The sequence below is a fragment of the Orycteropus afer genome, unplaced genomic scaffold, assembly GCF_000298275.1.
Source record: "Orycteropus afer afer isolate SDZICR_OR568_19922 unplaced genomic scaffold, OryAfe1.0 scaffold00049, whole genome shotgun sequence".
NCBI classification, from domain to species: Eukaryota; Metazoa; Chordata; class Mammalia; order Tubulidentata; family Orycteropodidae; genus Orycteropus; species Orycteropus afer.
In genome coordinates this window covers 10248602-10262903 of record NW_006921636.1, presented here as the reverse complement: position 1 = coordinate 10262903, position 14302 = coordinate 10248602, and the positions used below count along the sequence as shown (strand labels likewise).

The 14302-nt window shown below is 50.3% G+C and overlaps 1 protein-coding gene across 1 annotated transcript in view; it reads right to left on the bottom strand.

Annotated features, from left to right (window-relative positions):
- Positions 1 to 2401: 2401 nt before the first annotated feature.
- Positions 2402 to 14302, bottom strand: part of SLC13A3 (solute carrier family 13 member 3) — an 87281-nt gene continuing 75380 nt past the window's right edge. The window contains exons 11-13 of the mRNA XM_007938349.2: positions 5467 to 5628; positions 3664 to 3801; positions 2402 to 2578 (exon numbers count right to left, since the gene is read on the bottom strand). Of these exons, the coding sequence (XP_007936540.1) occupies positions 2402 to 2578; positions 3664 to 3801; positions 5467 to 5628 (477 nt within the window). The remainder of the gene's footprint in view (positions 2579 to 3663; positions 3802 to 5466; positions 5629 to 14302) is intronic.

The window sequence follows — 14302 nt, the reverse complement described above, 5'->3', positions numbered from 1 at the left end:
GTTGACCTGGACTTTACCAAGCATGACGTCCTTCTCCAGGGACTAATCCCTCCTGATAACACGTCCAAAGTACATGAGATGAAGTCCCGCCATCCTTGCTTCCAAGGAGCACTCTGGCTGTACCCCACAGCGACCCCGTGTGACAGAGTAGAACTGCCCCTTAGGGTTTTCTAGGTTGTAATCATTATGGGAGGAGACCTGCAGGTCTTTTCTCCCACGGAGCTGCTGGTGGGATCAAACTGATGACCTTTGGGCTGGCAGCTGCGTGCTTGAACCACTGTACCCCAGGGCTCCTCTTCCTATGTCCAGAAGGTAAATAATCTCCAGGTCCAATGTGATTCACATTCTTTATTTTATAGTCATTTCAATCAGAAGCATTTGAGATCATGAATCATCTGGCCACAGGCCTGAGGTCTTCTCTGGAAAAGCATTAGCCCATACTCTGCCCACACGTGCACCCCACCCACCCCGACAGGCTGCAACTGTATTGAAATACTGAAGTGCTCACTTGGGAAGGAGGTCTCGCTCAAGCTGGCTCAGGGCCCTCTTCTCCCTCCTCCTCTGCTCTCAGGGAAATGGCCAGGACTCCTGTGTACTTTACTCAGGATGAGTTTAGTCCCTGGCGCTACTTCCTGCTGGTGCAGCTGGAAAACCTGGTACCTCCAGGGTACATCGGAAGACAGTGTGAGTTCTGAGTCCCTGGGCTGTTGCATTTTTTGAGGCTGAGCTCATGCTGGCCCAGTCTTTTGGTAGACACTTGCCAAGTGTCTTCTGTATGTGTTGTTGTGTGCCCTCAAGTTGATTCCAACTCATAGTGACCCTAAGGGACAGAGTAGAACTGCCCCCATAGGTTTCCTAGGCTGCATTCTTTACGGGAGCACATCTCCAGGCCTACTCTCCTGCAGTGCACCTGGTGGGTTCAAACCCCAGACCTTCTGGTTGGCATCTGAGCCCTTAACCACTACTACCAGGCCTCCTTCTCCTGGACCTAATATTGCGCTACTCATTAGAGATGGTAAGATGCCTAAAAAACCATGAGGCCTGAGTCCTCCAGGACTCAGCTTTCCTGTCTGCAAAAGGGACTGCATGCAACATTATCACCTGCCTGAGACCTTTGACAAGGCCCTGATTTCTCTTCTGACTTTCCTCTCGGCCCTGAACAGCATGGCCTTTGCTAATTGAACATGCTCACCATTTAGGATGGGTGTGGGGAGGTCAAGTTCAGCTGCAGAAGCAGTGACCACATTCAGGAGGGTCCAGGCTGGTGGGGCTGAGGGTCACCTGCTAGAGGGCAGGGCCCAAGCTTGACCTGACCCCGGAGTTATGACTAAACTGAATCATATTGAGCAGGAAAATCCTATAAAGGTTGGGTAGAGAAGTTGGCTGGCATTGCTACAATTCCCTAACATGCTTTGGAGCCGAGAGAAGCAACCTGGTCCTTCTCCCAGGCCCCAGAAATGGGAACTATCTCTGGTACCGAAGAGGCACCAACCAAACAGAACACCCACCAGTGGTTAACAGCTGAACAACTGGACTGGAACAATTCAGTACCAAATTCCTCTCTGAGGAAAATGATTGCCAAAGGCAAGATGATGTCTTCAGAGTATTACCCTATTAGGGATTGAATTATGTCCCCCAAAATGTGCTTTAAACCCTGACCTCTATGCCTGTGCTTAGAATCCCATTTGGAATGGACTGTCTTTGTTCTGTTCATGAGGCAGGATTAGTGTGGGGTATATCTTGAGCCAATCTCTTCTGAGATATAAAAGAGATAAAACTAGCCAGCAGAGCATGGATGGGGGAAGAGAAATGCCAAGCCATGTGAAGACTGCCCAGGAGCAGAAGCTCAAAGAGACAAGGACTTTCCTGTACAGTGGACAGAGAAGGTCTTGCCCCAGAGCTGGCGCCCTGAATTTGGACTTCTAGCCTCCTGAACTGTGAGAAAATAAATTTGTTTATTCAAGCCACCATATGTGGTATTTCTATAATAGCAGCACTAGATAACTAAGACACACCTAACATGTTAGTCTGGGGAAATGCTCAACTGCGCCCATTGGGATGGATGGCCGTCCCAATGGGGCTAGAGGAAGACCATTCCAGATTCACTGCATTCGGGCTCTCTTGCATCCTTGTCACAGAATAGCTCAGCGATAAAGGAGCTTTTTCGTCACAAAGCAGATCTGGGAGATATCAGAGCCCTGAAACGCATGAGGGAGAATGAGAAAGTGTCTTAGAAAATAAGCCTGTGGGTCTGAGTGGACCACTGGTGGTCACCTTTACTTACTGCATACTGGATCACAGAAAAGAATTGCTTGATGGCCCATGGAGTCCTTGGCAGCAAGTGTTGGTGACAGCCCTCTGGGAGGGCCCAACCCAAGGGGAGTCAGTCCCCTGTGGGAAGTCAGAGAGTCCGAAGTGTGCTGTTGATCAAGGTGGGTGGTAGCGCCGTGACATTGGCTAAGTGGATGTTGGCCCAGACTGGAAAGGTGCCCAGCTGGAAGATGGTCTGTGCCCAGGTATTTATGGCCAAGTTGAGCAGCAGGACGCCCATCAAGTTCATCAGGAATCCCGTCCGTACCTGAAATGGAGCCCAGACTGAGAGAGGGGATGCAGTGTGCCCATTGTAAAGATGGAGAAAACCCAGCCTCAGAGACAGGAAGTCATTCACCTAAGATCTCACAGCTGGGAAGTGATAGAGCCAGGACACAAAACCAGGTCAGTCTACGCCCAAGACCCTTTGATCTTTACACTACCCTGGCCTTTTCAATCACCTCATATGCATGTGAAAACTGGACAATGAAAAAGGAAGACAGAACGGATGCATTCCAATTGTGGTGCCGGCAAAGAATACTGAACGGACTGTGGGCTGCCAGAAGGAACAAATCTCCCTTAGAAGAAATGCAACCAGAACGCACGTTAGAATGAAGATGGTGAGACCTCAGCTAGTTTACTCCGGACACGTCATCAGGTAAGAACCAATTGCTGGAGAAGGACATTATGCTTGGTCAAGCAGAGGGTCAGGGAAACCCTCAGTGTAACGGACTGACACGGTAGCCAAAGTCATGAAGATGGCACGGGGCCAGGCAGCAGTTAGCTCCGTTGTTCATAAGGTCGCCATATGTCGGAGCTGACTTGCTGGCAACTGATAACAGCTGCAAGGCTGTCCCAAGTTGCTGCAGCTGGTCCCCACTTGTAGAGTGGTTTCTAGATGCCAGACACTGAGCAGCCCTTGTCACAGGTTATGTCATTTAACTCCTGTTCTACCCATTGTCTCAGAGTTGATTCCGACTCCTAGTGACCCTACAGGACAGAGTAGAACTGCCCCATGGGTTTCCAAGGCTGTAATCTTTAGGGAAGCTGATTGCCACATCTTTCTCCTGCTGAGTGGCTGGCGGGTTCCAACTGCCAACCTTCTGGTAAGCAGCCAAGTGCCTAACTCATTACTCCCAGGGAGTAACATATGCAAGTAGCCATGCCCTGCTCAGGACGAGCAATGTCTCTCCATCCTCTTCTATCTCTTTCTGCTCCTCGACATTGCTTAGCAGGTCTCCGTCACCACCAGGTGCTGGTTCACCAGAAGGAGCCTGCCCACCACGAGGAGCCCGCCCACCGCGAGGAGCCCGCCCTCTTCTCCAGGCCTCAGTCTGAAGATTCCAGACTCACCATGTCCTTGACCATTAAGTGTCCAGAGGCGAAGGCGATTGAGTTGGGGGGCGTCGAGACTGGGAGCATGAAGGCGTAGGAGCAGCCGACTGTGCCGGGAATCATCACGTACAGGGGGTTCACTCGCAGGCGGATGGCCTGGGCCAGGAGGGGGCCGGAGAGACCAAGACACAGACAAATACAGGGAGGCCATAACCAGAGGTAGAGACGGAGTCAGAAAGAGAGTGACACACAGTCATAGAGATTCAAAGAGGTGGGCAGAGGCAGGAGAGAGGACAATGACGTATGGACAGATACCGGAAGAGTGACAGACAGCAATCAAGAGCAAATGAGCAAAGCCAATTTAGACAGAGAGAAAGGCAGCCACAGAGACCGAACAGAAGGGCCCCAGACCAAGCGCAAGCGGGAGAGAACAGCGAGGTTAGTGACAATGGGGCCGCCTTGCTGGCTCACCTGAAGGACAGGCTGGGGACTTATGGGAACTCTCTTCCCAAGTTTGAGCCAATCAGAGTCACCTGAAGGGCTTGCTAAAACCTGACTGCGGGGTCCCAGTGCCCAGCCTTTGATTCAGTAACAGGAGGCGGGGCGAGTTTTCACTCTACTTTGTATCAGAATCATCTGGAGGTTTGTTAATGTGCAGACTGCAGGCCCACCTCCAGTGTTTCAGACTCCTGACTGGAAAGGGTTTGGGCTGGGACCAGAGCATGTGCATTTCTAACGAGGGGATGCTGCTAGTCTGGGGACCACAGTACAAACCCAAACCCAAACCCACTGCTGGCAAGTAGATTTCCAACTCATAGCGACCCTGAGGGACAGAGTAGAACTGCCTTGTAGGGTTTGCAAGGCTGCAAATCCTACTGGAAGCTGGATTGCCACATTTTTCCCCTGGAAGCGGCTGGTGGGTTCGAACTGAGATCTTCTCCTTTAGCAGCTGAGTGCTTAAACACTGCACCACCAGGGACACTGCTGATGAAAACTAGGGCTCTAAACTAACCAACCGCCCCCCCCCCCCCGTGCCTGGTCTGGATGTCAGAGAGAGCTCCAAATGGCACTTGCTGGCCAGCGTTACCAGGGCAGTGGGTACTATTTGGAGAGTCTTGGCTGTCACAGCTGGGCGAGGGGTGCTGCTGGCATCTAGGGGGTGGAGACCAGCATCCCCCTGAAGTTGCCCATCCCAGGTTATTCAGAGAGAGTCTAGAGTGCTAAGGAGCTCTCTTGGTGCGGTGTGCAAGGCAGTTGATTGCTAACCAGAAGTTTGGGGGCTCAAACCCACAAGCTGCTCTGCAGAAGGAAGATGGGGCAATCTACTTCCGTAAAGATTTACAGCCTGGGAAACCCAGTGTGTGTGTGGGGGGTCTCTGTGAGTCCGAATCAACTGGATGGCAGCAAGTTTGGTTTGGAGTTGAGAGCCTTGCCTGCCGCTAGAATTCTTCCTGTGGTTGCTGGTCTGTTCAGACTTTCTACTTCCTCTAACTCCAAATCGGTATGCATATTTCCCTAGAAAGCTCTCCGCATCACTGGGTTTCCCTGCACTGCAAACCGATTTAGTGTACTTAGAAAATATTTACTCTATTTAAGCATTTCTTGAAGGAAAAAAAAAAAAAACACAACAGTATTTCTTAAACATCACACTGTGGTTCTGAACTTCCACGCATTTTGAAAGTGAGCCGTGGTAACTGCGCCCCCTGAGGGAGCCCCCTGGAACCCGGAAGAGGTTTCTGAATGTGTGTTGGTAGGGGGCAGGAACGTTCCTCCCCCGCCTGCCTGCGCGCACCCCGCCCCCGCCCCCGCCCCGACCCTCACCAGCTCGGCCAGCACGGGCAGGAAGATGATGGTGGCTGCGGTGTTGCTGGCGAACTCCGTGAAGAAGGCGATGACCACGGTGATGAGCAGGACGGCCAGCATGGGCGGCACGTTTTCCAGGGGGCGTAGCTGCGTGCCGATCCACGCCGACAGCCCCGACTCCTGCGGGAGGGGAGGGGCGAGAGGGCTCTGCTCACTCATCCCACCACCCCGCGCCAAGCCCCCTGGGTGCGCCCAGCATAGAGGGTTAGGAGCCGTCATGAGGATGACATTATGCCCCGCCATGAATGGAGACGGAGGTTCAGAGAGGGTGAGTGACCTGTGCAAGGTCAAACAGCAGCAAAGCCAGGCTGGCATTCAGCTTCCCTCCTTCTTGGGTTGCCTCTCTGCTCCCTGCTCTACAGGGTTTGATCCTAACTATGACTGCTTGAAGAAATCAGGGCACAGAGACATTTATACACCCCTGGACCCCCAAATAACCCCCCTTGGCTCTAGGACCCATAAACTGTAAATTAGGTGGGAGAGAGGAATCAGACCTTCCAGGTAAATCTCATCCCGCCTTACAGAAGTAGATTGCCCAGTCTTCCTTCCACAGAGCTGCTGGTGGGTTTGAACTGCCAGTCTTCCAGTTAGCAGTCAAATGCCTTAGGCACTACACCACCAGAGCTCCTTAACTTTATATATAATGAGATATTAATATGTAACCCATATATAATACATATAAGATAGACATTATAAGTATGTATAATACAAAACATGATCAGCTATATATCGAACATAATACAATTAATGCTTATCAACAATGAAGATATTTATGATCAGCAGTAAGGATAATGATTACGATGAATAATAATAATGTAAGTATTAATGGCATTAATATTGTGTTATTATCCACCATCCCTGAGGCTCTTAGGGCACTAAGTGCCCCATAAAGCCTCAAAGATGCATTGTTGACTGCTGACTCCTTCTATCCATCCCACAGGGTAGATATTATCCTTTCTGTAGAGGGGAGCCCCTGGGGGGGGTGCAAACGGTTAGTGCGCTTAGCTGCTAACTGGAGGGTTGCAGGTTCAAGTCCATCCAGATGTGACTCAGAAGAAGGACCTGAGGACTCGGCCATTGGCAGTCCTGTGGCACACAGATCTACCTGACGCGTGTGGGGTCCCCAGGAGCTGGCGTCGACTTGTCCGCAACTGGATTTATTTTACAGACGGGGAACTGGACTAGGAAGGTTTTGGTGACTTGCCTCAGGTTCCCCAAAGTGGTGTCTGAGCCTTGTTTCACACTCAGGGCCATCGACCTGCACAAGCTAACATGCTCCTCTGAAGGTCCCTGCCACCCAGGCACCCTCCTCTGGACACGCTAGTCTGTTACCGCCCCTCTCAACCAAGGAGCAGTGCCCAGAGCTGGCCACAGTGCCCCAGGACAGAGAAGGGGCCGGCCAGATCTACTCTGCTCCTTAACCACTGCTCTCTCCACTGACTTCTGCGGCAGTCACTCTGCTGGTGAGCACGTAGTATGTATTCCCCACCTATGCTCTCCCGTCATCAGCGTGTCCTTAAATCATCCTGAGTCTCTGGTGGTGTACTGGTAAGGCACTGCGCTGCTAACCAGAAGGTCAGTGGTTCAAACCCACAAGCCGCTCTGCAGAAGGAAGATGGGGAGATCTACTTCCGTAAAGATTTCCAGCCTTGGAAACCCAATGGGGGTTGCTATGAGTCAGAATCTTGATGGCAGCGAGTTTGGTTTTGGTTTTGTGACCCCCAAAGCAGCAAAGCTGCAAGATGTAAAATGTGCTCTGTGCTACCCCCTAGTGGTGCCGTGCAGCAATAGCGCAATAAATCAACAAAGGGACAACCTATAGATCATTTTTTTGAACAAAGATAACAAGCCAGGGGCTTAGAAGCTGGTCAAGGGTAGAGCTGGCTTAGTTCCCTAAAACCTATCATGTGGAATCAACTATATTTCTACCATAGTCATGCTTTTAAACCCAATATCTTCTGGTACCAATACATTTTGTTTTATCAAAGGAACTTTATATTTTAGGTGCAATAGAAAAATTGTTACCTATATCTCTGGTAGCTTGTTGTTATGTGCCGTCGAGTCGGCCCCGACTCATAGCGACCCCTCCTTGGGTTTCCGAGGCGGTATCACTACGGAAGTAGGATTGCCCAACCTTCCTTCCGAGGAGTGGCTGATGGGTTTGAACCGCCAGCCTTCTGGTTAGCAGTCAAGTGCTTTAGCCACTATGCTAACCAGAAGGCTGGCAGTTCAAACCCACCAGCCACTCCTCGGAAGGAAGGTTGGGCAATCCTACTTCCGTAGTGATACCGCCTCGGAAACCCAAGGAGGGGTCGCTATGAGTCAGGTCCCACTCGATGGCACATAACAACAACAACAACAACATCCAGAGCTTAACATTTCATAATGGATTCTAGAATACAGCATACTGATTTTATATAAACAAAATAATATAGTCCTCCCTACAACTTGAATTAAAAGTCACCTTCACTTCACAAATACCATATTTTTCACATATAATGCACCTATGTAAATAGCACATATATACAGATAACATGCATAGGAAACTAAGGTGCCAGGGGTTGTGCTGTTTGCAAAAAGCATATAAGTGCACATTGTTTGCATAAAATATGGTAATACATGCTTAAATATAGTTTCCCTTAAAAAAAAAAACAGTCCTTGTAGACTACAGGTGCTTCTTTGACACTGCACCTTTGTCTGATAGGTTGGCAAGTAGGGTACCTGCCAGAGCCAAGGCCCCAGGGCCTCTCCTGACCTAGGAAGCTCTGCAAGGAAGAAACGGGGCCACTGGTTCTCCCCACAGACCACTGTTCTGGCACAGAGCGACAGCAGTGTGCACGATTAAGGGGAGAGAGGCTGGTGACAGGGAATATTAATGACCTGGGCAAGTGAGAAGCCAAGAGCTTCCCTGTAGCTGGGCCTCAGAGTCACAGGCTTCCAGCCAATGTCCCAGCTGCCCCTCAGGTCCTTGGCTCGGCTTCTGGAGCTGGAGGGAGGTCTGGAAGCTCCATGAGAGAGGAGAACCCCAGTGGTGAACCCCAGTGGCCTGGGGTTCTCTTGGGGACTCCAAAGGGGCCTCACCAGCCCTTTCTCATTCCCTCAGGAATCAGAAGCTCCATTTCCTTGGAAACTCACTGCTCCCAAAGAATTCCCAGGGACTCTGGGGACCAAGAGCAGGCACGGTGAGAGGCAGCGTGGCTGGAAGGGGGCAGAGAAAGGGCCCTGGCTTCAGCTTCATCACTTTCTGGTTGTGTCGTCTTGGACAAGTGACTTAACGTCTCCATGCTTCAGTTTCCCTACCTGTCAGCCGGGGATAATCACAGTACCTGTCTCAGAGAGATGTTGGGAGAAAGGGAGCTAGTCTATAAAGCACTTAGGAAAGTGCTTGGGCTCGTGGTGTGGGCCCATACATGTCAGCTGGGGTTAGTAACAGCAAAGTCACAAGATGCTAGCAATGGCAGAATACTCAGCAATCACCCAATGCTCTGGTTCTCAAACTGTGTTCCTTAGGGCCCCCAAAGATGCCAAGAAGTGCTTGTGGCTGCCTTGAGGAGCTGGGGTGGGGGAAGGCTGAACCGGCAGGATGGAGCTCCCCTCATCCTTCCCTCCCACTTCCACCAGGTCTTCCCCCCTCGACCTCTTTTATATACAGTATAGTCGCATCTCAGGAGCCCTGGCAGAACAGTGCTTAAGCATTTGGCTGCTAACAAGCAGGTCAGCAGTTCAAACCCACAAGCTGCTCTATGGGAGCAAGATGTGACAAGTTTGCTTCCCAAAGAGATTTATAACCTTGGAAACCCTATGGGGGCAGTTCTGCTCTGTCCTAGAGGATCACTGTAAGTTGGAATCAACTTGATGGCAATGAGCATGGTCTTTTAATGGGTAGGACCACATCATATAAGGAGGGTGTTCAGTTCAATGTTCAAAATAGAAATGTATGGTCAAGAATACCTTTGAAAAGCTCTTACAAGGCCCTAAGACACGGCAGACTTGACTGTGTGTATACAACTCTGTATAATAATTTCCAGGTGGAGAGAGTCAGAGAATTTGATTAAAGGAAGGAAAAAAGAGAAGGCTTTATGGCCACGTGTGGACCTTCAAACCCTCCTGCCACTTACAAGCTATGTGGCCTTGGGCAAATTAATGAGTGTCTCTGTGTCTTCATTTCTTCAAGGGGTTATGGTAAGAATTGAGTAAGTACACATAAAACAGTCCTGTAACAGACTGTAGTGCATATGATTCTTTTATTATTTACTTAATTTAACAAACACTTAACCTAGTACTTAAGGAGCTCTGGTCATGTAGTCAGTGGTTCACACCCACTGCCTGCTTCACGGAAGGAACATGGGGCAATCTACTTCCATAATCCAACGGACGCCACTATGAGTTGGAATTGACTCGATGTCAGTGAGCTTGGTTTGGTTTTGGGATATAGGACTCATTCTCCACTGAGCACTGTCCTAAGCACTTGGCTAATATTGTCTTATTTAATCTTCGTCACAGCTCCATGAGGTTGGTACTATGATTATCCCCTTCTTGTAGGTGAAGAAACTCAGGCTCAAAGACATTAAGTGGTTTGCTGAAATAAGTGAAGTGACTTGCCCTAGGGTTGGAATTTAAAACCAGAATCCAGCTTTTAATCACTTTCCCAGCCTGCCTGTCCGACCAGGTGACCACGATAAAGGTGACTGCCAGCAACCTAGCAGAGAATGAGGGGCTGGGGCGGGCACCCACGTCTCCACCGTGTTTGTTGTGGTGGAAATGAAGTAAGATATACGGGAAGGTGTCAGGGCAAGACCGTCTCTCACCTATGAGCTAGTAAAAAATAACAGTCGTGAAGATGATCGGGGCTCCTGGTTTTAGCAGCTGGTATGTGCCAGTGCCCTGCTAGGCACTGCCCATACGTTATATAATCAATGCTCAAAACAGCCCCTCTTGTAGGTTGTGTCCACTTTGTAGGTACCACTATGTACTGGGGCTCTGCTAGATGCTGGGAGCAGTGGAGAGAGCAACACAGATGAGGTCCCTGCCTTCATGGAGCGTCTGTCTAATAGCAGAGACGATCAGTAACCAACAAATGAATAAGATCATTGAGACGGTGACACCAGCTGCCATGCAGTCGATGCCCGCTCGTGGTGACCTCATGGTGTCAGAGCAGAACTGTGCTCCGTAGAGTTTTCGGTGGCTGGTTTCTCAGGAGTGGATCACCAGGCCTTTCTTCTGAGGTCCCTTTGGTGTTCTAGAACCTCCAACCTCTCAGTTAGCAGCCTAGTGCACTAGCCATTTGCACTACCCACAACCAAAACCAAACCCACTGCCAATGAGTCGATTCTGACTCATAGCAGCTCTATTATTGTTGTTATGTGCCGTCGAGTCAGACCCAACTCACAGCGACCCCTCCTTGGGTTTCCAAGGCAGTATCACTATGGAAGTACATTGCCCAACCTTCCTTCCGAGGAGTGCCTGGTGGGTTTGAACCGTCAGCCTTCTGGTTAGCAATCAAGTGCCTTAGGCCCCATAAGGTTTCCAAGTCTATAAATCTTTACAGAAGCAGACTGCCTCATCTTTCTCCCATGGAATGGCTGGTAGGTTTGAACTGCTGACCTTTTGGTTAGCAGCCTAATGCTTTAACCACAGTACCACCAGGGCTCCTTTGCACCACCCAAGGACTCCTTAATTTAGGGGGTAGGTATGGTGGGGAAATGAGAGAGAGTGGGTAGAGGTGGGAGGCTACTCTACCCTCTCTGAGGAGGTGACCTTGGAGCTGAGACCTGAAGGTTACGGACTCAGAGATGTCAAGGGAGAACACACAACAGAAGGAAAAGCACATGCAACAGTTGTGGGGTGCAGCTGAGGAACTGTAAGGAGGCAGAGGGAGCGGAGGGGTGTAAAGAAGGGAAAGAAAAAGAGGAGATGACTCTCGGGAGGTCGGCAGGGGCTAGCCGAGCTGGGCTTGTGGGTGGGCCGAGCAAAGCCTTTGCTTGACTATCAGTCTGTGTGGAGTCCTGGGTTTTGCAGCAGGAGGACACTGCAGTGAGGACACTGAGTGGTTTAAGTGAGTTTTTCAAGCTCAGAGTGAGTGCTGGGATCTGCTTCCAGCCGGTCAGAACCACCTCTCAGCAGCCATGCATCCAGACTCACACTGGACCCAACCTAGGCCTGGGGAAGGTGCTGGACCAGGGCCCGGAGGTAGGATGTGCCGTAAGCATTCCAGTTGCTTCTGCTCCAGTCTGCAGTGACTTGCAGTGGCCTGGGGCAGCCTGCGGAGAGGATGGTACCAGCAGGAGCTGGGGGAAGGGGCAGCTGCCACACAATGTCCCTGTTGAACAGAAATCCCGGCCAACTGCCCAGGGCTGGGCCCAGAGCCAGCCTGGCCTCCTACCATGCTGAGCAGTGCCGCAGCCCAGCCCCCACCAAGAGATGGGGCTTTTCCCACCGCTCCTGGGGCTCAGAGAAGCTTGTGGAGCACAGGAACACCTCAGCCGGCCTCCTGCCTCCGGATCAGACTGGGTTCAGATGATCTCCATAAATGGCACCATTTCTACCAAGTTGCTCAGGCCAACAATCCCCCAGCCATCCTGATTCTGCCCTTTCTTACCCAACATCCAATCAATTACATGCAACTAGGCCTAGCTTGGTTCTAAAATCTGCACATGTATTGATTCATTCAATGATTATGACAACTCTATGAGCAGGATACACTATTTTATAGATGAGGAAATGGAGGCACAGAGAGGTTTAGTAACTTGCCAAAGATCATATAGCTAAGAAGTGGGGGCTTTGTGACCCCAACCCAGAAGGTCTGGCTCCACAGCTCATGCTGCCTACCATTGTACTGCACTGTCTCTTCAGGATGTCACTTCCCCTAGTGTGGTGCAGTGAATCAAGTCATATGGCCCTTCTAGCCATGGTCTTGTGACTCCCACACAATGACTGGGTGGAGCTATGCAAATAGGGTTTTGTGGCCCACCAGGGGGATTGGACAGCATGCTAATAATGCAAACAAGGTGTATGGAACGCTTGTGGGGGTGGAACCATGCAGATAAGGTGTATGGAACCCTAACGAGGGGATTGACCAGTTTGGCATCCTGCTAGGCTTCAAATGAGACAATCCTGGAGGCTGAGAGGGGACCTTGCTACCAACAAGAAGAGTCAGGAGCAGAGTGCATTCTTTAGATCCAGGGTCCCTGCACTGAGAACCTTCTAGACCCAGGGTACAGGCTGAGCTCTGTAACACCAGAGATTGCAGGAGATGGCAAGCACCACAGAGTCCATGGCACAGACAGGGCAGCAGAACCGGGGCGGTGAGGGGACTGGTACAAGGCAGTGGGACTGCCAGTCCCTGAGTCAAGAGAACTGAGAGTTTTTGGGGAGAAGGGTTCCTGGGGGAGTAGGGTGCCTCTAAGCATTGATCAGGAGAGCTAAGGAACTTTGTAACACTTGCCTGAGCAGAACAGAGGCCCAGGGGCCAGAGCTGAGAGAGAGGTGTGCCTGTGGGCGTGGCTAAGAAACTGTCCTGACCAAAGAACTACATCCTGAGTCATTTCTGATCCTGAATTGTAACCTATTACTTCCCTAAAAACCCCATAATTGTGAGTATGGTCTGAGTTCTGTGTGGCCATTGCAATGAATGATCAAACCCAGCAGAGGAGTAAGGAACTCTGGTGCTTTACTGGTTAAAGCATTTGACTACTAACCAAAATGTCAGTGGTTAAAAACCACCTGCTGCTCCGTGGAAGGAAGATGGGGTGGTCTGCTTCCACAGATCTACAGCCTAGGAAACTCAATGGGGTCACTACGAGTTGGAGTCGACTCAATGGCAGTGAGTTTGGGCAGAGAAGTAGAAAGTGCTGTGGGGGAGACGGCTCATGTCAGAATTGGTTAAAAAACATTGGTGGGTGGAAGTATGTCTGACTTTAGCCTCATAGGAATCAGCCTTGGCCTGAGGCTGATGGTGCTTCTTCCTCCCACTCATGAAGTTAGAGGAGGTCTGATGTCACCCGGGAAGCCTTCCCTGATACACCCCTCAGTAGGAGGTGGTAGTGTAAAATGTCAGACAGACATTAGTTCAAATCCCAGCTCTGCTACCTATGAATTGTGTTACTTAGAAGCAATCACTTAACTTCTCTGGACCTCCTTTAAACAAAAACCAAACTCATTGCCGTCAAGTCGGAACCAACTCATAGCGACCTCTCCTTGGGTTTCCGAGGTGGTATCACTATGGAAGTAGATTGCCCAACCTTCCTTCCGAGGAGTGGCTGATGGATTTGGACCACCAACCTTCTGGTTAGTAGTGAAGTGTCTTAGACACTATGCCACCAGAGCTCCTGGGCCTCCTTTAGAACTTCCTAAAACAGGGACAAGAATAGTAGTTTTACTCATCTATCCTTCTATTCCTTTGAAAGTCTGCACGATTGTACAAAGGAGCCCTAGTGGCTCAATGATTAAGCAGTCAGCTGCAAACAAAAAGATTGGTGGTTCAAACCCACCCAGCAGCTCTGTGGAAGAAAGACTGTTCCATGAAGATTACAGCCTAGAGAAAGCTATGGGGCAGTTCCACTCTGTTGCACGGAGCCACTATGAGTCAGAACTGACTTGCGGCACCCAACAATACTATTGGACGTGTGTTACTTATTGGAAAAAATGAATAAAATAAATATTTCATGAAAAATAGTACATGTGTGGAAAACCTTAATGTGCCACCCAGACCCCCTTCAGGGACTATCTTGTTGCCCCAGCTGCAGGGAGTGTGGTCAGCAGGTGGTCTTCAGTGTCACCCCTGAGGGACTGTCCT